General features: G+C 34.8%; 1 protein-coding gene across 3 annotated transcripts in view; it reads left to right on the top strand.

Annotated features, from left to right (window-relative positions):
- The window catches only part of ZNF280D (zinc finger protein 280D), a 124,300-nt gene extending 106,252 nt beyond the window's left edge, over positions 1–18,048 (top strand). For 2 of the 3 annotated variants that reach the window (XM_047766272.1, XM_047766273.1), the window contains 2 exons: positions 12,261–12,316; positions 15,058–18,048. In XM_047766272.1, coding sequence (XP_047622228.1) covers positions 12,261–12,316; positions 15,058–15,682 — 681 coding nt within the window. In that variant the 3' untranslated portion in view covers positions 15,683–18,048. The remainder of the gene's footprint in view (positions 1–12,260; positions 12,317–15,057) is intronic. The other variant, XR_007133084.1, reaches the window with a different exon arrangement.
- The last annotated feature ends 6,819 nt before the right edge of the window (positions 18,049–24,867 follow it).

Genomic DNA, 24,867 nt, shown 5'->3' on the forward strand with positions numbered 1-24,867 from the left:
CATATGGCAGGCAGCTGTATACACATGTTACTGGAGCAGCTTGCACACAACTTATGAGAGCCAGGGTGGGCAAAAAAAGATCTTGTCCTTCAGATACTGGAAATCTGTGCTATTATCATTGATCACTGCTTCTTAACACAGAGTTGCAGGCAAAAAAGTGGGCACCGTATTGTTGCCCCTCCATTGTTTCAAGCCACTCCCCCTACAGCTGAGGTAACTTCCAAGGAATTTGAGTGGACAGCCCTTTTTCTCTCTTTATTGGTCACTTTCCTCCCTTTCAGGAGCCAGATGTTAAAAATTGGAACATTCAAAAGCAACTATATATGGGTAAAGTTAGACAGCAATTGCACATGTGCAGGGAAAGGCTGAGTAAAAACATTAGAGGACCCTAACTTTACATCTCAGGCTGATCTGGGAACAGATACAGCCTACAACAATAAAAATAAAAATAAAACTAGAAAATGCTGAGGAAGGGGGAAAATCTGATTCTCAGAATTACTACATTATTAGATTCAACTGTCCAGTGTTCAGCAAAAAAAAAAAAAAAAAAAGTCACACACAAAAAGAAACAGACAAGTTGTGGCCCATTCAAAAGAAAAAAAATCAGAAACTGTTCCTGAAAAGAACATAATGGCAGATATATTAGACAAAAACTTTAAAACATCTGTCTTAAAGATGTCCAAAGAACAAAAGGAATGTGTGGAGAAAGTCAAGAAAACAGTATATGAACAAATGGAAATATAAATAAAGGAATAGAAAACTTACAAAGAAAAATTCTGAAGATGAAAAGTGCAATAACTGAAAATGAAAAATTCACTGGAGGGATTCAAAGGCAAATTTGAGCAGATAGAAGAAAGAAACAGCAAACTTGAAGAGACAATGAAAATTACTGAGTTTGAGGAAAAGAGATAACAGATTGAAGAAAAGTGAACAGAGTCTAAGGGGGCTATAGGACATCATTAAGCAGACCAATATACACATCATGAGAGTCCCAGAAGGAAAAGAGAAAGGAAGAGGTAGAATATTTGAAGAAATGATGACTACAAACTTCCCAAATTTAATGAAATACGTGATTAAACATTCAGAAAGCACAGTGAATTCCAAGCGAGAGGAAGCCAAAGAGTTCCACACTGAGACATATTATAATCAAGCTTTCAAAAGATCGAGAATCTTGAAAGCAAGAAAGAAGTGGCTTGTCACATATGAGGGGTTCTCAGTAAAATTATCCACAGATTTCTCCTCAGGTATTTTGGAAGCCAAGAAGCAGTGAGGTGATGTATTCAAAGAGCTAAGTGAAAAAACTCAAGAATCCTATATCCAGCAATACTGTCCTTCAAAAGGTAGAAATTAAAACATTCCCACATAAACAAAACAGAGTTTGTGACCACTAGATCTGCCCTGCAAGAAATACTTTCATTTCCTGCATGGTGAAATGAAAGGACAGTGCATGATAACTCAAAGCTCTGTGGCAAAGTAAAGATCTCAATAAAGGTAAGTGGATGGGCAATTATAAAAGTTAGTATTTTGTAACAGTGGTTTGTAGCTGTATTTTTTGTACTTGAGGTAAGAGATGAATACATTTTTAAAAAAACTTAGTGTAATAAAATTTAGTATTACTGTAACTTTGGTTTATAATTTCAGACCTTGTTTTCTACACAATTTAGGGGACTAATGCATTTAAAATAATTATTAGTTTATATCTGGGTACATAATAAATAAAGATGTAATTTTGTGACATCAGCAACCAAAAGGAGTGGGGAATGGAAGTATAAAGGAACAGAATTTTTGTATGTTATTGAAGTTTGCCGCTACAAATTCAACTTGGAGGGTTATAATTTTAAGATGTTAAATATAATTCTCAAAGTAACCACAAAGAAAATAGCTGTAGAACATATACAAAGGGAAATGAGAAAGGAATTTAAACATTTTGCTATAAAAAATCAACTAAACGGAGAAGTCAGTGGTGCAGGAAATGAGAGCCAAAAAAGTTATAATACATACAGAAAGCAAATAGCACAAAGACAAAATAAGTCCCTCCTGATCAGTAATTAGTTTAAGTCTTCATGGGTTAAACATCTCAATCAAAAGGTAGAGGTTGACAGAGTAGCTAAAAACACATGAACCAATTACATGCTATCTGTAAGAGACCCACTCGAAATTCAAAGACACAAGCTTAAAATGAAAGGATGAAGTAGATAATCCATGGCAAATAGTAATCAAAAGTGAGCGTTGATGGCTTTACTAATATCAGACAAAATAGACTTAAATCACAAAGGAAAAAAAGGACATTATATAGTAAAAAGTTTAATGTAGCAAGAAGCTATAAGAATTATAAACATTTACACACCTAATGACAGACGATCAAAAATGAAATATATGAAGCAAAAACTGACAGAATTGAAGGGAAAAATAGACGATTCTACATTGACGGTTGGAGACTTCAGTACCCTGCTCATAATAATTAATAGAACAATCAGACATAAGACAAGGAACTAGAAGATTTAATAAACCTACTAGATTTTGCAGATGACAAAATACACATTCTTTTTAAGTGCACATGGGACATTTTCCAGAATAGACCACACAGTTAGCCACAAATTAAGTCTGAATAAATTTTAAAAGATAGATGCCATTGACAGTCATTTTCTCTGATATCATCAGAATGAAATTAGAAATCAACAATAAAAGGAAAACTGAAAACTTCACCAGATTTTAGGAATAAAACAACACACTTTAAAACAACCAATGGGAGTTCCTGTTGTGGTTCAGCAGTTTACGAACCCAACTAATATTCATGAGGATGTGGGTTCAATACCTGGCCTCGCTCAGTGGGTTAGGATCTGACATTGCCATGAGTTGTGGTGTAGGTCATAGTCGTGGCTCAGATCTGGTGTTGCTGTGGCTGTGGCTTAGGCCAGCAGCTACAGCTCCAATTTGACCCCTAGCCTGGGAACCTCCCTTGTTTGTGAGTGCAGCCCTAAAAAGACAAAAAAAATTTAAACAAAAACCACAAACCAATGGATTAAAGAAAAATCACAAGGGAAATTAGAAAATACTTAGATAAGAATGAAATAAAAAATACAACATCTGAAACAAAATGAAAATGATGCTAAAGGGAAAATTATATGTCTGTAAATGCTTATGTTAACAAATGAGAGATCTTGGAGTTCCCATTATGGCTCAGTGGCTTAAGGACCCAGCCTTGTTTCTGTAAGGATACATGTTCTATCCCTGGCCTTGCCTAATGGGTTGGTGATCTGGCATTGCCAGAAGCTGCAGCATGGGTTGTAGATGGGGCGTGGTTCTTGTATTGCTGTGGCCTAGGCTGCAGCTGCAGCTGCTTTTTGACCTCTGGCCCAGGAACTTTGATATGCTGCAGGTGTGGCTGTAAAAAGGGGGAAAAAAAAAAGATCTCTAAGCAACAACCTAATTGTGCAACCTCAGGAAGTAGAAAAAAGGACAAACTAAACCCAAAGCTTGCAGAAGAAAAGAAATAAGATTAATGCAGAAATAAATGAAATAGAGAATAGAAAAGCAATAGAGAAAACTAATGAAACTAAAAGTTGGTTCATTGCAAAGATAAACAAAAATTGACAAACCTTTAGCTAGAAGGATTTAGAAAGAAAAAAGATTAGAAATGAAACAGATACATTATTACAAATTCTATAGAAATAAAAATCATAAGAATACTGAACTGTATGCTAGCAAATTGGATAATTTACATGAAATGGACAAATTACTAGAAACTCAAAACCCATTAAGACTAAATCATGAATAAATAGAAGATTTGAATAGACTCATAACTAGGAAGGAGAGTGAATCAGTAATCAAGTCTTTCAACAAAGAAAAGTGCTTGACCTGATCATTTTCCCTAGTGAATTCTTCCAAACATCTAAATAAGAACTAAAATCAATTCTTTCAAACTTTTCCAAAATTGAGAATGAAGGTACACTTCCTCACTCATTCTGTGAGGCCAGCATCACCATGACCAAAGCCAGACAGAGACCTACAAGAAGACAAAACTAAAGATCAGTGTCTCTTATAAACATTGATGCAAGTATCCTTTACAAAACACTAAGCAAACAGAATTCAACAACATATTAAAAGGATTATAGGCCATGAGCAAATAGGATTCATTCCTGGAATGCAAGAATGTTTTAATTAAAGGAAAATTATTCAGTGTTATAGGCCACGTCAACAAAAGGAAGTTAAAAAACCCACATTATCACTTCAGTTGATGCAGAAAATGCATTTGACAGAATTCAGGTGAAAATGCTTAACAGGCTACCTAGGAATAGAAGGAAAGTACCTCAACATAATAAAGCCACAGCATATTGGCTTTTTATACACAATGTAAGAAAAACCCACAGCAAACATCATACGCAATGGTAAGAGGCTAAAAGATTTTCCTTTAAGATCAAGAACTAGGCAAGGATGCCCACTTTCACTACTACTTTTCATCATAGTACTGGAAATTCTAGCCAGAGCAATTACTCAATAAAGAAAGAAATGACATGCAAATTGGAAAATAAGTAAAATGATCTATTAGAAGATACCATTTTATGTGGAAACCCTAAAGATTCCACACAAAAACCCTATTAGAACTAAAATTCATTCAGTAAAGTAGTAAGATACAAAGTCAATGCAAAAATCAGTTTTATTACTGTACACAACAATCTGAAAAGGAAATTACAAAAAAGCACAATTTTCAATAGAATAAAAAATAAAGTAGGAATTAAAGAGACAAAAAAAATGAAACTATAAAACCTTGCTGAAAGAAATTAGATAAAAGACATAAACAGAAAGTGAACCCACATTCATGGATTAGAAGACAATGTTAAAATGCCAATACTGCCCAAAGCAACCTACAGGTTTATTGGAATCCCTACAAAAATCACAAAGATGTTTTTTGCAGAAATAGAAAAAACTCATCCTAAAATGTATATGGCATCTCAGGGTACTTCAAATAGCCACAACAACTTTGATAAAGCAGGGCAAACTACAGGACTAAAACATTCTGGTTTTAAAATTTACAGCAAAGCTACATTAAACAAAGCAGTGTGGTACTGGGGTAAAGACAGACCTGTAGATCAGTAGAATAGAATAGAGAGCCCAGAAATAAACCTTTATATATATGGTCAAATGATTTTTATGAGAGGGCCAAGACCAATGGGAAAAGGACAGTCTTTTCAAAGAATGATGCTTCCTGGATATCCACACGCAAAAGAATTAAGTTGGACTTTTACCCAGCATTATATTTAAACATTACCTCAAAATGATGGCTTTATGTATTTATTTATTTATTTTTGCCTTTTTGTCTTTTCTGGGGCCACACCCATGGCATATGGGGGTTCCCAGGCCAGGGGTCTAATTGGATCTATAGCCGCCGGCCTACACCACGGCCACAGCAACGCAGGATCCAAGCTGCGTCTTTGACCTACCCCACAGCTCACAGCAATGCCAGATCCTTAACCCACTGAGCAAGGTCAGGGATCGAACCCACAACCACATGGTTCCTAGTCAGATTTGTGAACCACTGAGCCACAATGGGGACTCCAAAAATGATGGATTTAAATGTAAGACCTAAAATGATAAAATTCTCATTTTACGTCATCAGACGTAAGCTTCACATCATTGAAATTTGCAGTGATTTTGGAGAGTATTATACCAAAAGAACAGTTAATGAAAGAAAAAATAGATTGTACAAATTTAAAAATTTTGTTCATCGAATGTACTGTCCAGAGGAGTTCCCATCATGGCTCAGTGGACTCTGACTAGCATCCATGAGGACGCAGTTTCGATTCCTGGCCTTTCTCAGTGGGTTAAGGATCCAGTTTTCCATGAGCTATGGTATAGGTCACAGACGTGGCTCAGATCCTGTGTGGCTGTGGCTGTGACCTGTAGCCCAAGAACCTCCATGTTCTGCAGGTGTTGCCCTAAAAAGACAAGCAAAATTTACTATCCAGAGAATAAAAATGCAATGCATAGAATGGCATAAAATATTTGCAAATCATATATCTGATAAGGGATTAATATCCATAATATATAGCAAACTTCTAAAACTCAGTAACAATAAAAATAGCCCAATTCAGAAATTCACCAAGGACTTAGACATGTCTAGAAAGAAGATATGTGAATGGCCAGTAAGCATATGAAAGATGTGCAGCATCACTAATCATTAGAGAAATGCAAATCAAAAACTACAGTGAGATACCACCTCACACCCATTAAGATGGCTACTATCAAAAAGAAAAAATCCCGAACGGAAAACATATTAAGGATCATGTGGAGAAATTAGAGCCCTTGTGCATTGTTGGTAGGATTGAAAAATGGTACAGCCATTGTAGAAAGCAGTATGGCAGTTTCTTGAAAAAATTATATGATCCAGCAGTTCCACTATTGGGTATATCCAAAAGAACTGAAATCAGAGCAGAAGAGATATTTGTACACATATTTTCATAGAAGCATGATTGATCTTAGCTAAAACATGGAAGTAAACCATGTCCATCAATAGATGAATGGATAAGCAAAATGTATTATGTACACACCATGAAACATTCAGCCATGAGAAGGAATGGAATGCTGCAATATGGATGAACTATGAGGACATTTTGCTAATGAAATAAGCTAGTTATAGGAAGATAATATATGATTTCATTTATATCAAGTACTTAGAGCAGTCACAAAAAGAAAGTAGTGGTGGTTGCCAGAGGCTGGCAGCAGGGAAGAATGAGGAGTTATTGTTTAATGGGTATAGAGTTTCAGTTTTACAAGATGAAGAACTTTATGTGGATGGATGGTAATAATGGCCGCATAACAATGTGAATGTGTTTAATACCACAGAACTATACAATTAAGATGGTAAATTTTATGTGTATTTTATCTCTCATTCCTATATGGCTTGGCATAGCACTGATCTCAGCATAGTTAACATTATAATTTTTGAGACCATTATGTATAATGAGCCAGGAAGTATACTACGATTTCCTTTCCTATACTTCATTTTATTTTTCTGAGGTAAAACTATATTTTTACTGATTTGTTTAGTTTTCCATGCACATAAAGCTGTTTTCTAAAATCCTGTGATCTGTCTATTTGTAAGTATGTTTTCCAAATGTTCACGCACATCAAAAGAAAATTTGTTGGAGGGTCTGGAGATCTCTCCGATCTGCATCAATTTAAACTAGTTGCTCTCTAAGCTTGATGCATAGTTTTTTTGTTTTGTTTTTTGTTTTTTTCTTTTTGGCTGCACCCATAGTATATGAAAGTTCCTAAGCCATGTAATCAGTCTGAGCCACAGCTGTGTTCTAGATCCTTAAGCCACTGCACCAGGCTAGGAATTGAACCTGTGCTGCCACAGAGACAATGCCAGATCATTAACCCACTGTGCCACAGTGGGAACTCCAATGCAGATTGTTGTATCAGGATTTTCCCTGAGCACTTTCTTGTGTTGGATGCCCTGTTTCCTGAACTGTGAGTTCCTCTTTTCTTGTTTCACTCCTTATTTTGATAAAAAGTCCTCTAACAACTTCTGCAGAAGGGTTGCACCTTTTCTCACTTCCTGTAAATTTAAAACTATTTTACCTAATGATGGTTTAACTGAAGTACAGAGAAAACATTTTTCCTATGCATTTTTGTAAGTATTTTTTAAAGTCTGATGCTATTTAAGTTATTGTATTATTTCTTTGGTAAATTTTGACTTTTATTTCTCCGTTCTCTATGTCTCTCCCTTTCTCTCTCTTTTTTTGAAACTCCAATTGATCTGACACTATACTTCCTGCCCTAATTCCCCTGATTGTGTGGCATTTTCTTTCTTGCCTTCCATCTTTTTGTCTTTTCATTCAGTCTTTCAAAACAGAGTTTCTAAACTTAATTACTTATTTTAGTTACCACATATTTAATTTTGAATTGCTCTTTAATTTTTTCTTCAATTTTTTTCATACTTTTTTGTTTTTATTTAGCGAGTATAATAGCATCTCATACCTCTCCAGGGATATTAAATATATATATATATATATATATATATATATATATATATATATATTTCTTTTGGTCCCAGAAAAATCTCTGATGTCTCCTAGTCTCTTTCTTTATTCTCTTGTTTATTGTGAACTTTCTGATGTAAAGGATGTCTTCACTTGTGTGTGATCCTTGGCTGTGCATACATATTAAAAAGTAAAGCATGAAAAAGTTCATTGAAAACCTTGTGTTTGGGTAGGGATAGGGCCACCTCACATAGCCATACAGGTTGTGCACTGCAGCCCTCCACAGAGTGCATTTATATATGCCTAGTATATTTATATGTACTTCTTTGTACTCTCAAAATTTATTGATGTTTACTGTAGTAGAAATTGAAAATATGAAATTTTTAAAATAATGTTACTTAAAATACATAAATGATATATTTTTCTGAAAAATAACTATTTGTCACGACCAAAATTTTTCTTAGAAGAATGAATTGTTTTGGACTTTTGATATCTCTTTAATATCTAGTTAAATAGAAGAAAAATGAATTCTATATTTCTGCATTCAGAGTGTTGTGATGTTATTTTGGTTGAAATATCTGAATAATATCCAGCCTCATTTAGTACTTAAAGAATCTTTTCAGATAATAGTGATTATTGTTCTTTTTTATGATATTAAATGTAGACAATGGAAGTTTTCTTAAAGATTTGTTGCAGTGTGGAACCTGACTCCATATCACTGAATTTTTTTGTTCTTTGTTACATTAAAATCTATTGTTCTGTGATACACTTTGATTGGATTTTTTATCCATGCATGATTTTATAACATCATACTTTAGTCATTTGGAATATATTGGTTCACAAGTTATATAGATCTTCTAAGTGTTGATATGTTTCATTATATATTATCAAGTAATCACATTCATTAATATTAACATTAATCTCATGAATAGTAGATACGAATTATCCTAAAATTTATTTTGTTTATTTTATTTTTATATTTATTTATTCCTCCCCACTGGAGAAGTGTCATTTAATTTTTTTTTATTTCCCCAATACATTATTTTTTCCTACTGTACAGCATGGTGACCCAGTTACGCATACATGTATACATTCTTTTTTCTCACATTATCATGCTCCATCATGAGTGACTAGACATAGGTCGCAGGGCTACACAGCAGGATCTCATTGCTAATCCATTCCAAAGGCAATAGTCTGCATCTATTAACCCCAAGCTCCCCATCCATCCCACTCCCTCCTCCTCCCCCTTGGCTACCACAAGTCTATTCTCCAAGTCCATGATTTTCTTTTTTGAAAATTTCAAACACAGTACAAAGAATTCTGTTGCCAACAAATTAAAATTCACACATTCCTACTGTTTAATCTACAAACACCATTCAAGTTTCTCCAGTGGTCACAATAATATTCCTTCTAACAAAAGGAAGTTCAAAAGCATATATTGCATTTAGTTTTTTTAGTGATTTTTATTTTTTCCCATATAGCTGGTTTAGTTTTCTGTCAATTTTCTACTGTACAGCAATGACCCAGTTACACATAGATGTACATATTCTTTTTTTTCACATTATCCTCCATCATGCTCCATCATAAGTGACTAGATATAGTTCCCAGTGCTATATAGCAGGATCTCATTGCTTATCCATTCCAAAGGCAAGAGTTTGCATCTATTAACCCCAGATTCCCAGTTCATCCCATTCCCTCCCTCTTGGCAACCACAAGTCTGTTCTCCAAGTCCATGCGTTTCATTTTTGTGGAAAGGTTCATTTGTGTCATATACTAGATTCCAGATATAAGTGGTATCTTCTGGTATTTGTCTTTCTCTTTCTGACTTCCTTAGTATGAGAGTTGCTAGCTCCATCCATGTTGCTGCAAATGGCATTATTTTGTTCTTTTTTATGGCTGAGTAGTATTCCATTGTGTATATACACCACATCTTCCTAATCCAATCATCTATCATGGACATTTGGTTTGTTTCCATGTCTTGGCTATTATGAATAGTGCTGCAATGAACATACAGGTGCATGTGTCTTTTTCAAGGAAAGTTTTGGCCGGATATATGCCCAAGAGTGGGATTGCCAAGTCATGTGCTAGTTCTATATTTAGTTTTCTGTGGTACCTACATACATTTTCCATAGTGGTTGTACCAATTTACATTCCCACCAACAGTGTAGGAGGGTTCCCTTTTCTCCACACTCTCTCTAGCATTTGTTATTTGTGGACTTTTAAATGATGGCTATTCTGTTTTCCTTGAATGTTATTACTGGCAATAAATACTGTTTGTTGTTTCCTTTGATGTGACATGTTCACTTTGTCAATTTTGAAGAAAATGTCTTCTAAATATTCAAGTCTAAATATTCATAGTTTGATAGTCATTCTTTAAAATAATTCTGTTCCATGAAAAAAATGTGGCTAAGTTCAGCTTGCAACTCAATCACAGATCCAGGTGTTTTCAGTGTGCAATAGCAGTGCTTTATGCACAGTTGCCTGTTTCATTAGTGTGTTATACAACCTGCACAGTCTGCATGGTGATTGTTTAGACTTCAGAACAGGAAAATCTGATGCTGAACTGACTGATCCTTTGGTGGGGAAGGTGCTCTCAGTCTTTGAGACTGATAATTTTGTCCAAAGAGGAATCTTCTAGATTCCAGCTGGGTGACTGGTTGCATTCTGGGAGCCAAATGGAGAGATAATTGTAGGTTCCTTTATTCAGTTTATGGACCTTTACTAAATTTTTCTGTTTTCTTTCAGTACTTCATGCTTGCCCTTTGCTATCCCTGGTGTTCACACATCTATACTATTTCCAGTTCAGAGTTAAGCTTTGGTAGTAAAGGATAGGTACCGGTTGTGTAAGTTGGGGAAAGAGCATTTAGATTTCTTAGTTGTACTCATGTTTCACTTTTACTTTTTATGTGCTGGATATTTTACTCAATTTCTCCAAGTACCAGATCTCTTATGTTCTCTGGGCATATTGATTCTCTTCCCCTTGCACTCCCCTACCTAGACATTTAGTTGGAACTTCTATACAGTGTGAGGTCAATTTCCATTCCTCTACCCAGTTTCCATGTAAAAATTTGTTGAAATATTTTTGACAGTTAATATCCTTTGATGTTTAATTGATCTTTAGAATGAAAATGTTTTTTTTTTTCCGTCTTTTTGCCATTTTTCTTGGACCACTCCCGCGGAATATGGAGGTTCCCAGGCTAGGGGTCGAATTGGAGCTGGAGCTGCTGGCCTACACCAGAGCCACAGAAATGCGGGGTCTGAGCTGTGTCTGTAACCTACACCATAGCTCACAGCAACGCCAGATCCTTAACCCACTGAGGAAGGCCATGGATCGAACCCACAACCTCATGGTTCCTAGTCGGATTCGTTAACCACTGAGCCATGACGGGAACTCCTAGAATAAAAATGTTTTATATTTTTCCCTCATTTTAGCAGAGTTTTTGGAGAGTGAGGTAATACATATATATGATTAATACACCATGGTTTTCACAGGCTCAGGTCTGTCACTGTAGTGGGTAAGAGCTGGACCTAGGTTTGAACTTCACCACTTACTATGATATTGCCTTGGGTTTTCCACTTAACCCATGTAGTCTTTATTCTCATTTGTGAAAATGGAGTTTATGGTATTTAACTTGAGGAAGAAATGAGATAAAGTTCTTAACATGCTGCCTCATTCATCACATTTGCTCAATAATTGCTAATAGTTATAATCTGTAAGGCTGCCCTCTGGCTTACTGAAATTTTGTTGTATTCTCTCCTCTCCATAACTTTTTAAATAAATGAAATATTTAATTTGTCTCTTTTTTAGTATCACCTGGTTTAACATTGAAAGGGTTACCATGGCTCCAAATTAAAATAATAATTTCAGAAATGTTTTAAGTACCTGTATTTAATATGTGTATAAAATACTGTGGATGACATTTATTCATATTCAGGATGTGTTCTACTAGTTTTCTAGTCAAGTAATTATAATTATGGCCCATATTTGAAAGAGTCAAAGGAAAGCAGATATTATTATAACAGGATAACTTTCATATCCTTGATTCAGAAACTTTTGGTGTACTGAAATTCTTATAGATTTTTAGGAAACAATTTTTAAAATACTGCTTTTAATTATGAGAAATATATACTTTAAATTAAGGAACTGTTTTCCTATTTCTTTAGTATGCTAGGCTACACACTTAAGTTCTTTTTATCTAGAGAGTTTAGTATAATAAAAAGTAGTTTAAGCTTACTTATGAATATAAAAAGAAAAAATATTATTAATCATTTCAGGAAATTGCAAGACCTAACATGGCTGAAGGAGAAACAGAAACATCAAGTTCTGAAAGGTAAATACAGAGAAAATCGAATCTCTTGAAATTCATGTATGTAAAATGAAACTTGAGCTGTGTTAGTTTAGTTAATTGGCAAAGGGCTATTTAAATTTTGTATATGGGGAGTTCCCATCGTGGCGCAGTGGAAATGAATCCAACTAGGAACCATAACGTTGGCGGGTTCTATCCCTGGCCTTGCTCAGTGAGTTGAGGATCTGGCGTTGCCATGAGCTGTGGTGTAGGTCGCAGACGCGGCTCGGATTCCACGTTGCTGTGGCTCTGGCAACAGCTCCGATTAGACCGCTAGCCTGGGAACCTCTATATGCTGCGGGTGAGGCCCTAAAAAGACAAAAAAGGCAAAAAAAATTTTTGTATGTGGTATTCCTTTTAGTAATGCCCTAACTAAAATCAATATTTCAAATTTTAATACAACAAAAATATCCTGTGGATCCTTGGTTTTGAATTGAAGTTTTTTAAACATGCAGCATACTTTAAAAATTTTTTGAAGTAGTTATAAGTAAATAAAATGTTAGCAGATTTTAATTGCCTTTGTTAAACGAAAATAGTTATGAGATGCTACAGGTTATAAGATGGTGACAATTATTGTGAATAGGTAATTTAAAAATCTTATTTTTGAAGTATTTTCAAAAAGCTATAAATCTACTTCTATGGTGGGATCTCAACATAAAAGTTCCAAAATTCAGGGACTGGTTTTTAAAAATTTAATGTTCAAGTACAGCATTACAGAACACAGATTTTACAGTCTTTTTTAGCAAAAAAAGGATCCAACATTCTAATTAGAACTTCATTCCAAATACAGCTGTTTTTGACTTAAGTAATTTCCCTACTTCCTTCTTTATGCTGTGTTTTATAGTATGTTGTTTGTTAAACTGATAAGATGATTAATCTATTACCCCTAAAAAAGAAAATTATGGAGTAAGGCCTTCCAAAGATGTTTCTTAGACTTCACTAGAAAAATAATCTAACCCCCTCATCACTTAGCCTTTTTACTAGAAATCTGGATGGGAAAAGTCAGCAAGACTTCAACTAAGAATTTGGAAAAGCTGACTAGTCACCTCTGTATTCTTTAACATTTTTTGTAAATTGGAGTTAGTTCAATAAAAATAAGAATTTTACAAATTTAAATGAGGGAAATATAATTTTTGGAAGATGATGTAATTGAGCTTTAAGATCCAAGATGATAAACTAAGAATTATTGAAGTTAATGAGAGTATTAATTAAAGTAGCTTGGTGTAATATTCAGAATTCTTCCAACATACAAATACCATCTGATTACAAAATATAATGGATAAAAGAGTTAATCCACAATAATATCAAAATGAGAAATGCACAGGATCTATTTAGAAGACTTGGAAGAAAAACAAAATTTACTGAGATAGAAAATAATATACTAGTAACTTAGATCATTTTCCAAATTAGTTTATGATTAATGAACATTCATTTGAAAATCCAGATAGGATTTGGTTTGGAAACCAGCAGTGTTTAAAGCAATATTCATATTTTTTGATTTATTAATACCATAATTTTAAAAATCATGGTTCTGTTAGATATTAGGTTGTTTCTGTATTCACTATTTTAAACATTGTTTTAATGAGCATCCTTGTACAAATATCTTTTACATTTTCAAATATTAATTTGGGGAGAAGAATAGTAGGATGTAATTTGACCTATTAGATAATAAAGTACAGTGTTAATCTATAACTCTTATAAAACTGGATGGCATTGGCCTGTAACAGTCTAAAGACACGTCACAGCAAAACAAGTAACAGAGAAACAGCCTTATAAATATAATTTAGTAAATAATAGGTGATTCTCTGATAACAGTTGCTTTGATATTTGAGCAATTCATTAGGAAAAAGTCTAAATTCCAGGTCAATTAATTTAAGAAATAAGGGTAGTTGTTAAATTTCTTTTTGTTGAAATAAGCATTGTTATGTCTACAGGAGAGGCTTGACATCCTCTTGGAAATCTTCTCTAAGACTCACAGACATAGAAAACAAACATATGCTTACCAATGGAGAAAACAGATGGGAGAGGGATAAATTAAGAGTTTGGAATTAGCAGATACAAAATACTATATATAAAATAGATAAACAAGATCCTACTATGTAGCACAGAGTAATATATTCAATATCCTGTAATAAAATTTTCTGTTTCTAATGTTTTATGACTCAATAAATAATTTCTGTTAACATACAAGGATAAAAGTAAACACAGAGGCACATATAAGTGTGCCTGTTTTATATTTACATATTTTAGGCATGTGTTTATGCTTTTTAAACTAGGGAAAAAATTAAAAATCAGGGAAATGTTTGTGAATACTAACTTGATTTCACATAGGGAAAGAAACTCTAAGCCTAAAAAAACCTAGGTTTTCTTCTACATATATTCATTCTTTATTTAAAGTACTTTTACAAACTAATAAGAGCACTTACATTTTAACTAAAAACAAGCAAGAATATGAAAAGAAAAAATAATGGTAACTAAGACTAAAACCAGTGAATAGACTCATCCAGTCTCCTTTTAATATGTGACCATGGAGGTTTCTCACTCTGTTGCCTAGGAATTTGGCTACCTCCTAAACCTAACATCAGGGCAAGGACTGGGGACCTGAATTTTTTTTCGTTTTTGGTGGGCAAATGTGCCTTTCCTTAAAAAAATGTCTTTATTTTAATGTTTTTCAAATACATTGTATTATGAAGGAATAGATAATAAATGGCTTTATTTTTTTTCAGTAAACAAGATGAAGCTTCTTCAGAGGAAATAAAAAATGGATGTAATGCACATTTATTTGAAGGCCCATCAACAACAAAAAGTGAAGAAGGCATGTCAGTTTCAGATAAGGAAAATGATACCTGTCTTGAAGACCAGGAAACTGGCTCAAAGCATGTCTTCAGTTATGATTCAGTTACTGATGCAGATAAAGTGGAAAAAGAAAAGCAAATAGAGCGTATTTGTCAGGAAACAAAGTTGAAGATGTGCCGCAGTTCAGAAAACATCATTGCATGTGATCAGACTGAAGAATGTAATGCCAGTGAAGCTAGATTATCTTTGAAGAATATTAAGGATTTGCGGTTAACATCTGGTGATGTTAGCATTGATCAGTTTTTGAGGAAAAGAGATGAACCTGGATCTGTCAGTTCTGATGTTAGTGAGCAAGGCAGTGTTCATTTGGAACCTTTGACTCCATCAGAGGTACTTGAGTATGAAGCCACAGAGATTCTTCACAAAGGTAGTGGTGATCCGTCAGCCAAGACTGATGAAGTAGTGTCTGATCATACAGATGTTCCTGGAGAAAATAGCCTTAGCACAACAGAGACATCAGGAGACCTGGCAGATGAAAAAGAAAGAAGAAGTTGAAATTAATTAGTCATTCTAAGTTTTAGTGTACCAATGGTAAGAGCATTTGGAACAGTGCTATATCAGGTGAGCTCAGTGGTACTGTTGCAGAGTTCAGAGGTAGAAAAATGTGAGGGAGGTCATTATACACTTTACCTGGATGTTCAACCTAAGTTATTGAGTCAGTTCTCCATTAATAGCATGATTAGTATGAATTTCCAAGCAGTTTTTACAACATGAATAAGATTTTAATGAAAGTTAAGTTTGCAATGAAAAAGTCTCAGCAGTTTTCAAGGATATAGAACTTGGTGGTCCTTATGAATTGATTATTAAGAACATTAGTTATGTTAATAAAGCCTTCGAAATTTCCATCTATCCTAAGCTAAAAGTCCTTAATACCTGTACATCCTTTTCAATTAACTTAAAGGAAGAGATTTGGAAACTATATACCTTCTGGGAATAGTTGACTTAAAATAATAGCTGATTGGCATTGTTAATGAAGGCTTCGTATGTTGCTGGTAAATGGGGCATGCTTAGAGTGCTAAATTAGTTGATCTAAGAATTTGGATGAACATAGACTTAATTTTGGATTTAATATAACATTCCAGACTGCCAGAAGCATGTAAAAAGAATATTTGAATCTGTGTACCTCCATACAAGTGTTAGCCTGCCAGGCTGTAAGCTTACCTTAAACTTTCAGTGAAAGTGAAATTATTAAAATAAAAATTTATATTTGTGCTTTTTGTCAGTATGTAAGTTGTGCAGAAATCCCTTAATGTTCTAGTTGTATAAAGTAGAAACCTATTGTTGAAACTCCTGTAGCTGTTACGCTTTTAATATTGTTTTAATGATCTTCTTTAGAAATAGACCCATAAAAATGGTCTGGAAACCAAACCAAAGTATGGTATAACGTAGATATTGTAAAGCAGTAAACTGAAAACATGTCCTGGCATGAATTCAGCCATGTTAAAGTGACTTTTTCTGTAACTGTAAAATAGAAACTTCACATGGGACCTAAAGCAGGATGTAAAAATTTGGTTTGGGGTATTTAGCCTAATTTATCCATAAGATGGCTGCTAAATTGATTTTTCAGTTTTTTTAATCATATAGAAAATAATAGATGTAGAAATGAATAATATGAGTAACAGTAGTTTGCTTTGAAGTACTAATAAACTTTTATTTAAACGCTACATTTTTACTTCTTAAAATGTGCTTTGAATTCTTAAATTTTGTTTCACTGAATGTTAAATATTTTAAACAGCTATTAAAGTTCTGCTGTACATAGTAGTTTTTGAGTAAATATTTGCAATAAAAATCTGTCCCTGAATAATTTTATTTTTCAGAAAGCTGCTTGAGTCGAATTACCTTTGGCGCCTTTCAAAATTGTGTATTGTTCAAGGAAATTTCATGTTAAAGTTAGTGGTAGAATTTCATTCTGTATTCTTTAATTGATGCATGATTTATTTTAAATTAAGATTTAAAGTACAGGGGAAAAAACTGCTGATATTTACAGAGGATAGATTTGCTTTACAAATTCTTCCACTAAAGAGAATTATAATTTAATATTATAGTTTTCTAACTGCTCAGTAAATTGAAGAGGCTAAATAGGCAAAATATATCATTGACTTATTTTATTGAATATTTTGTGGGTGGGGGCAAATATTTTTATCTTTTCTTCTCCCAAGAAAAGATGGGGAGAAAGAGACTTATTAGCTGTCATCCTTTGTCTTGTTGAAACATAAATCTGTAGCAAAGAAGACTTTTGTAGTATTTTAAATGTTAGAAGAACAGGGATAAAAGAAAGTCTATGTAAAGACCACTTTCTGAATCTCATTCAATTAGTTGCCAAGTGTATCAACTAATGCCATAAAATCCTAGAGCACCATGCCAAAAAAAAAAAAAAAAAACTCTAAGTGACACTGTAATTCCTTTTGAACTTTCATTAGTTCCTTCTCCTGCCCCTATATACTTATGGTAGTGGTATTCAAAGTTCTTGATCAATGAACTGTTTATACCTGTCCACTATGAGAAAAGGAACCTGTACCAGAGTGTAAAGTCTTCAGTGAGAAAGTCTAGCAATGAGGCAAAAAAGTAGATGAAATAAACATTGTACTTTGGAAGCATAATTGGTTTATGTTTTCACATAATCTCCTTATCTCATTTCTGATCAGAAACAAACAATTCAGGTATACAGACCAAACCTTTTGAGTAGCAGTGCTTTAGAACAGTGGTCAGCAAGCTTTTTCTGTGTAGAGCCAGATAATAAATAATTACAGACCATGTGGTCACAATTATCCAACTTGTCTTCATAGCTTGAAAGCAGCTGTAGACAATATGTATATGTAGCCTGTTTGTGTTCCAATAAAACTTTATTTACAAAAACAGAATGTTGGTTGGGTTTGGCCAGTGAACTGTAGTTTGCCTCCACCTGCTTTAGAGTGCTGTTTTGTCTGGGTAAATCGTGCTCAGAGACTGAGATTTTCTTTGCCATTAATTTACTTAACAAAGTTTATTTTGGGAATTGTAGTTTATAATAACAATATCTCACAAGCCAATATAGTACAGGATAATTATTGTCTGTTAATAAAGCAATAAATAAATAACATACTCCAAACCAACAATAGCTTGATTACATATTGTTCTTGCAAAGAGAAGATGAAAGAAATAAAGTCCAAAGGTGTACTTTTCCATGAATTGTTTCTCCGTAGACTCACTCCTTCCAACTAAAAGATGGATATCAGCTGCCAGCATAGGTCCCTTGCTGCTGGGCCATGTAGCTAGCAGGTGACAGCAGTGATTTTGGTAAGCAAGCTGGGTTGCTCCAAATGTTATTATTCCAGGGACTCTTATATGGCTTGCACCACTGTTTACCCCAGGAGTAGCCTTGCTAAGGCAGGAGATGCCCCATCTCTTCCTGAGACTGCTATACAGTTTTAACACTGCAGAGGACCAAGAGTGGACTGGCTACAGCAACTGCAAGTATCTTAACATCTTGAGCGAGCTATTTAAGTCAGCAGAGAATAGCCTTGCCCAGACTAGACACTGTCGGTAAGTCCTCATAAATTCTTGGTATTTAAAGTTTAAATGTCCATCACATGATAGCTGTTCTTCCATCTGTTCATATAGATTAGCTTCCCCCCTCCACCCAATCCAGCAGCACCCATTAATGGCTGAGCTACTAAGTACTTACTGACAACAGCAGATGTTGATGACATCATCCTTGCATAACTTCCTCAATGTAAATAAATTCACCCTTTAGATCAAAACAACTTTGCTTAAGTCATAAACAAGTGGATATGAAATCATAAAAAGCCCATACATGACAAGCACTGAGACTTTCTTGATATGACTGTGAAAGCCAATAATGCATTCTAGTGACTCTGCTGAAGAACTAACTGCCAGGGTGCCTTACTGGAACTTATTATAGTTCCCTGTTACCAAACAATAGAATTAGGATTAAACATAAGTGCACTTCAGTGACATTAAGAAACATTCATTTTGTGGATGCACTTTTAATTTACATTGAAAATCTGAATGCTATTTATTTATATTGTTTCATCCCCTTTGCATCTCTCCAATGTTTTAGGGAGGAAGTTGGAATTTTTTTCACCCTGTAAAGTTTTAAAGACCTAAACATTTTTTAAAAGGAACTGACAAGATATGAGTCATCTTGTTTTAGCAGTAAGTAAAAAGATGAGGAAACCAAATATCTGGGTCAGTTCTTGCAAATAACCCTCCCACTCATGGTACTAATTACAGTTTTATTTATTATCTCTATATTATATGCATATGGAATAGCGGACCTCTTAACCGAAAGAAAAGGACCTACTGATCTCTCTCTCTCTCTCTCCTTTTTTTTTTTTGTCTTTTTCCAGGGCCGTACCCCACGGCATATGGAGGTTCCCAGGCTAGAGGTCTAATTGGAGCTGTTGCTGCTGGCTTATGCCAGAGCCACAGCAACACCAGATCCGAGCTGCGTCTGCGACCTACACCGTAGCTCACGGCAATGCCGGATCCCTAACCCATTGAGCAAGGCCAGAGATTGAACCTGCAACCCCATGGTTCCTAGTCAGATTCATTAACCACTGAGCCACAAAGGGAATGCCCCGATCTCTTTTATTAATAGGAATTGAGGACTTTCACCTCAATAAGAGCGGCTAGTAAATATTAATAGGAAAGACAGCATGTGAATTAAAAGATAGTTTATATAATAGACATTTTGACATCATTACTTAGGATTTGGTAATGTCATTTTTTTGACATCATGGTTGATATGATCGCTTTTGTAACATCAAAATTCTTACTCCAGGATCACTCCTTGTACTGATGTCAGTGAAATAAAACTTTTTGTATGTATGGAGGCACTAAAAAGAATGCAAGTGTTTCAATTTTACTAGATTACTATAAAACTGAATTGTTTTTTCACTTAAGAGTTGAGATAATTTACCTATTTCTAAGCCTTAAAAGAGAAATAATTAAAGTATCGTTTCCTACAGAGTTCCCACTATGGTATAATTGGTTAAGAACCTGACTGTATTAACTCAGGTAGCTGCAAAGGTGCAGGTTCAATCCCTGGCCTGGTGCAGTGGGTTAAATGATCTGGCATTGCTGTAGCTGTGGCATAGCTTGCAGCAGTGGCTCAGATTCAATCCCTGGCCCAGGAACTTCCATGTGCCATGTGTTGGCTATAAAAATTTTCTAAAATACTGTTTACTCATATGTGCAGAGGCACATTTGCAGAGCCATGTGGACAGAATAGTCAAACAGTTTTTTTAAGTCACGGTAATGTTTAATTTTCAGCTCAAAATCTGTAAATTCAAAGATCCTTCACTTGGATCATCTTATAGAGAATTAAACAATCTATAGCAGCATCTGTAACATCATTGAAGGATGAGATATCTTGGTGGAATTTTACAGTTAGCTAAAGGTAACTTTGAATTGCTTGTTCAAAGTGTTACAAAATCACTTTTGTTATTTAAAAGACTACACTAAACATAATTTAGTCTTCTTTGATGACACAGTAGGTCATCGTTACGAAGATTTTTGGACCAAGCTGTAAATGAAGCTGTAGCTGCAGAGGTTAATGGCCTGAATGACTGCTGATCACAGAAGTTACCTTGGGTTTGGGTTTCCAGAGCCTGCCATTTGTGGTGAATTTGGTAATCATAAACTGTAATTTTAAACTTTGAAAATTTTAAGTATTTACCCATTGCCTTAAAAACTTGACTTTAATTCCTCTGTATCAGGGGCTAGCAAACTATGTTCCAGAGTTGGCCACCAATTTTTGTGAACACAATTTTATTATAAAACATCCTAGTTATTTGATTATATATTGCCTGTCATAGCTTTTGCACTACAGCAGCACAGTTGTACATGACAGAGACCATATGGTCCACAAGCCTCAAGAATTTACAATCTGGCTCTTTAAGAAAAAGTTTGCCAACCCCTGCCCTATATTATTATATGGGTATATCATAATTTCATAACTGCTTTTTTATTTTCACTATTATAGACACTGCAGTGAAACTCTTATTTCATACATTTGGTTCATGTTTTATTTACTTGTACTAAAATTTTAAGTATACAATTTATTAAATTGAAGAGTATTCAGTTTTTATGTTGAAAAATAGAGACCCATATAGATTTTAATTACCTCACCACAATACTTGTGGAAATCTTCTTGTTCCAGAATTAACTTGTAGGAATAGTGTTTATTTATCTAGATTTTTTTCTCTGACTCTTCAAACAGTCAACTTATTTTAGCCTCATGTAGATTTTCATTCCTGCTATTTACCAAATAGTTCTAGTGTGAGGCCATATGACTAGTTCCTATCTAGTGAGTTGTGAGTGAAAGTGACTTATGGTTTGGAGCATTTAATTGTTGATATGAGGCTCTTCAGAGCCCTCTTTTCCCTAAGGTATGGAGACTTTTTAGTGTTGAGATGATAATCGCTCTATCAGGCTAGGTCCCTGGGGAACTATGAAAAGAGCCTTTCTGATTATTTAGATGGACATATAGCATGAAGGAGAAATAAGCATTTTTGTTTTAAGCTATTGCAGCTAGAGAATTTTTGTCCTATAGCATAACTAAGCCTATCCCTACTGATACAGGAATTAACCCTGGAGAATTTTTGTCCTATAGCATAACTAAGCCTATCCCTACTGATACAGGAATTAACCCTGGATTGCTACCCTAAGAAGAAATACACCTGAAGTAAATTAAACTAAGCTTTGGTTTAGGTGACAGATGGCAAGGTTACATCAGGTGATCCACATTCTGCTATGGTGAAAGATTTGGTAAACTTGACTATAATACTTAATGAAGTTGTAAATCTATTGGTGGAGTTTGGATAACAGAATGTTAATAACATGGTTTGGTTACTATATTGACTGCATTTGACAATGTTACTTTAAGAAAGAAGTGACCTCAGATGAGAAATGGTAGGATTGAAAGCGGGAACAAAAGAGAATAGAAAAAGTCAATAAATTCAGATACTTGCAGGGTTGGAAAAAGCCAAACTTTTCATCCCCAACCAGTAAAAGGAAAAGGGCTAAGCAAGAAACTTAATTAAGAATATGGCCATCCTACCAATTACTTAGATGAAGGAGAGGCCTGAAGTGTTTCTATTCAGAAATTCCTTCACAGCATTTCTTGGGAAACATATATTTTTCTGAGTTTCAAGTTTAAACCAGACAAGAAATTGATGAAATAGGAAAAAAGTATTGAAAATCCCCTGTGAAAATTAAAGCTTAATAATAGATTTAGAGCCATTACTGGTTTGTAGGAGTCCTCTGAAGTCAAGCCCAAAAGTAAGATCTGGGAATGCTGATATGTGGAGTCCAGAAGTTAAGTCACCATTTCCAGGACCACAATGAGGCATAGAAGAGAAGTGGTCACAGTCTGATCACTGAGTCGTAATTGTCACTATTGCCTCCTTATAAATATAGCTGCTGCTAACAGTGAGTCATTCCTGCAAGAAAATAAATATTAGTAGGTTTATGTGTATAGGACACATTGTACAAATCTCATCAGTGGTGTTCCAAAAATAACATATTGTGGAAGCAAAATATTCCATAAATTAGCAATTTTGACTTGTGATTCTCTGTGGTACTATTTACTCTGTAGAGGAGATCTGAAGTTTTTTCAGTTCTGACTCTGCTCTCTTTTGTTTCAGCTGTTCTCACTAATAGAGTCTTATGTCCTTGATATTTAGTGGTTTTATTTTTATTGTGATCTAAATGTCAGTTTCCCTATATGGTAATTTTTAGAGGCGTGGAATGAAGGAAGTTTCTTCCAAAGAAGGTTAGATTTTATCAAGCATGGGGAGGTAGTACTAGTCCATTACAACTTTTAATTCATGATTTGAGATTTTATGGACTACCAAAGTAATGAATTCAGGATGCAAACCTGCTTGAAGGACAGATTGTGAATACAAATCTCAGGGGAAATATTCCTTACCCCTAACGCTACAGTTATCAAACTAGTCATTTTTCTTGCAGTCCCAGTGGTTGAAGGAGTGTGGAGTTTTTGGCCGCAACTGTGGCATATGGAATCTGAGCTGCAGCTGTGACATACACCACAGCTGTGGCAACACCACATACTTAACCCACTGTGGTGGGCTAGGGATTGAACCCATGTTACCACGGAGACAACACCAGATTCTTAACCACAGTGTGAACTCCTAATTCATCTTTACACCAGGAAGTAAACCTCTGTGGTCTCAGTTTTTGTAGTCTCAGTCTCTGATTTGACATAAACTTTCTTTTCCTTCTTAAGGGGCAAGGCTGTAAAGATGATGCTCAGGCTCATCCAGTTTAGTAAGTTAATCAAAGTAGAAATCAACTTCTTAAATTCTCTGGGTTCCTGCCATCAATAAGTGTTCTCATGAGTTCTCCTTATTTCTTTCTAGATTATGGATCCATTTAAGAAGACTTATTTAAAATATATGTCCAGACTTACAGTTATATTCAGTGAATTCTGTTCTTGACCCTTTTTCTTTTTTAAAAAAAGTTTTTGAATTTAATTTTATTTTTTTGATTATTTCCCTAGTACAATTTTTTTTCTACTGTACAGCATGGTGACCCAGTTACACATACATGTACACATCCTATTTTCTCGCATTATCATGCTCCATCATAAGTGACTAGACATAGTTCCCAGGGCTACACAGTAGGATCTCATTGCTAATCCATTCCAAAGGCAATAGTTTGCATCTATTAACCCTAAGTTCCTGAACCATCCCACTCTCTCCCCCTCTCCCTTGGCAACCACAAGTCTGTTCTCCAAGTCCATGATTTTCTTTTCTGTGGAAAGGTTCATTTGTGCCATATATTAGATTCCAGATATAAGTGATATCATATGGTATTCGTCTTTCTCCTTCTGACGTACTTCACTCAGTATGAGAGTCTCTAGTTCTATCCATGTTGCTGCAAATGGCATTACTTTGTTTTTTCTTATGGCTGAGTAGTATTCTATTGTGTGTGTATACACCATATCTCCCTAATCCAATTATCTGTCGATGGACATTTGGGTTGTTTCCATGTCTTGCCTATTATGAATAGAGCTGCAATGGACATGTGGGTGCATGTCTTTTTTAAGAAAAGTTTTGTCCAGATATATGCCAAAGAGTGAGATTGCTGGGTCATATGGTAGTTCTATGTATAGTTTTCTAAGATACCTCCATACTGTTCTCCATAGTGGTTGTACCAGCTTACATTTCCACCAAGAGTGCAAGAGGGTTCCCTTTTCTCCACACCCCACTCCAGCATTTGTTATTTGTGGACTTATGAACGATGGCCATTCTGACTGGTGTGAGGTGGTGTCTCCTGGTAGTTTGATTTGCATTTCTCTAAAATCAGGGATGTTGAGTATTTTTTCATGTTTTATTGGCCATCTGTAAATCTTCCTTGGAAAAATGTCTATTCGGGTCTTTTGCCCATTTTTCAATTGGGTAGTTGGCTTTTTTGCTATTGAGTTGTATAAGTTGTTTATTTGTTTTAGAGATTAAGCCCTTGTCAGTTGCATCAATGAAATGATTTTCTCCCAATCTGTAAGTTGTCTTTTTGTTTTCTGTTTGGTTTCCTTTGCTGTGAAAAAGCTTGTCAGTGTGATTAGCTCCCATTGGTTTATTTCTGCTCTTATTTCTGTTGCTTTGGGAGACTGACCTGAGAAAATGTTCATAAGGTTGATGTCAGAGAATGTTTTG

This window comes from Phacochoerus africanus, chromosome 2, assembly GCF_016906955.1.
Source record: "Phacochoerus africanus isolate WHEZ1 chromosome 2, ROS_Pafr_v1, whole genome shotgun sequence".
Classification (NCBI taxonomy): domain Eukaryota; kingdom Metazoa; phylum Chordata; class Mammalia; order Artiodactyla; family Suidae; genus Phacochoerus; species Phacochoerus africanus.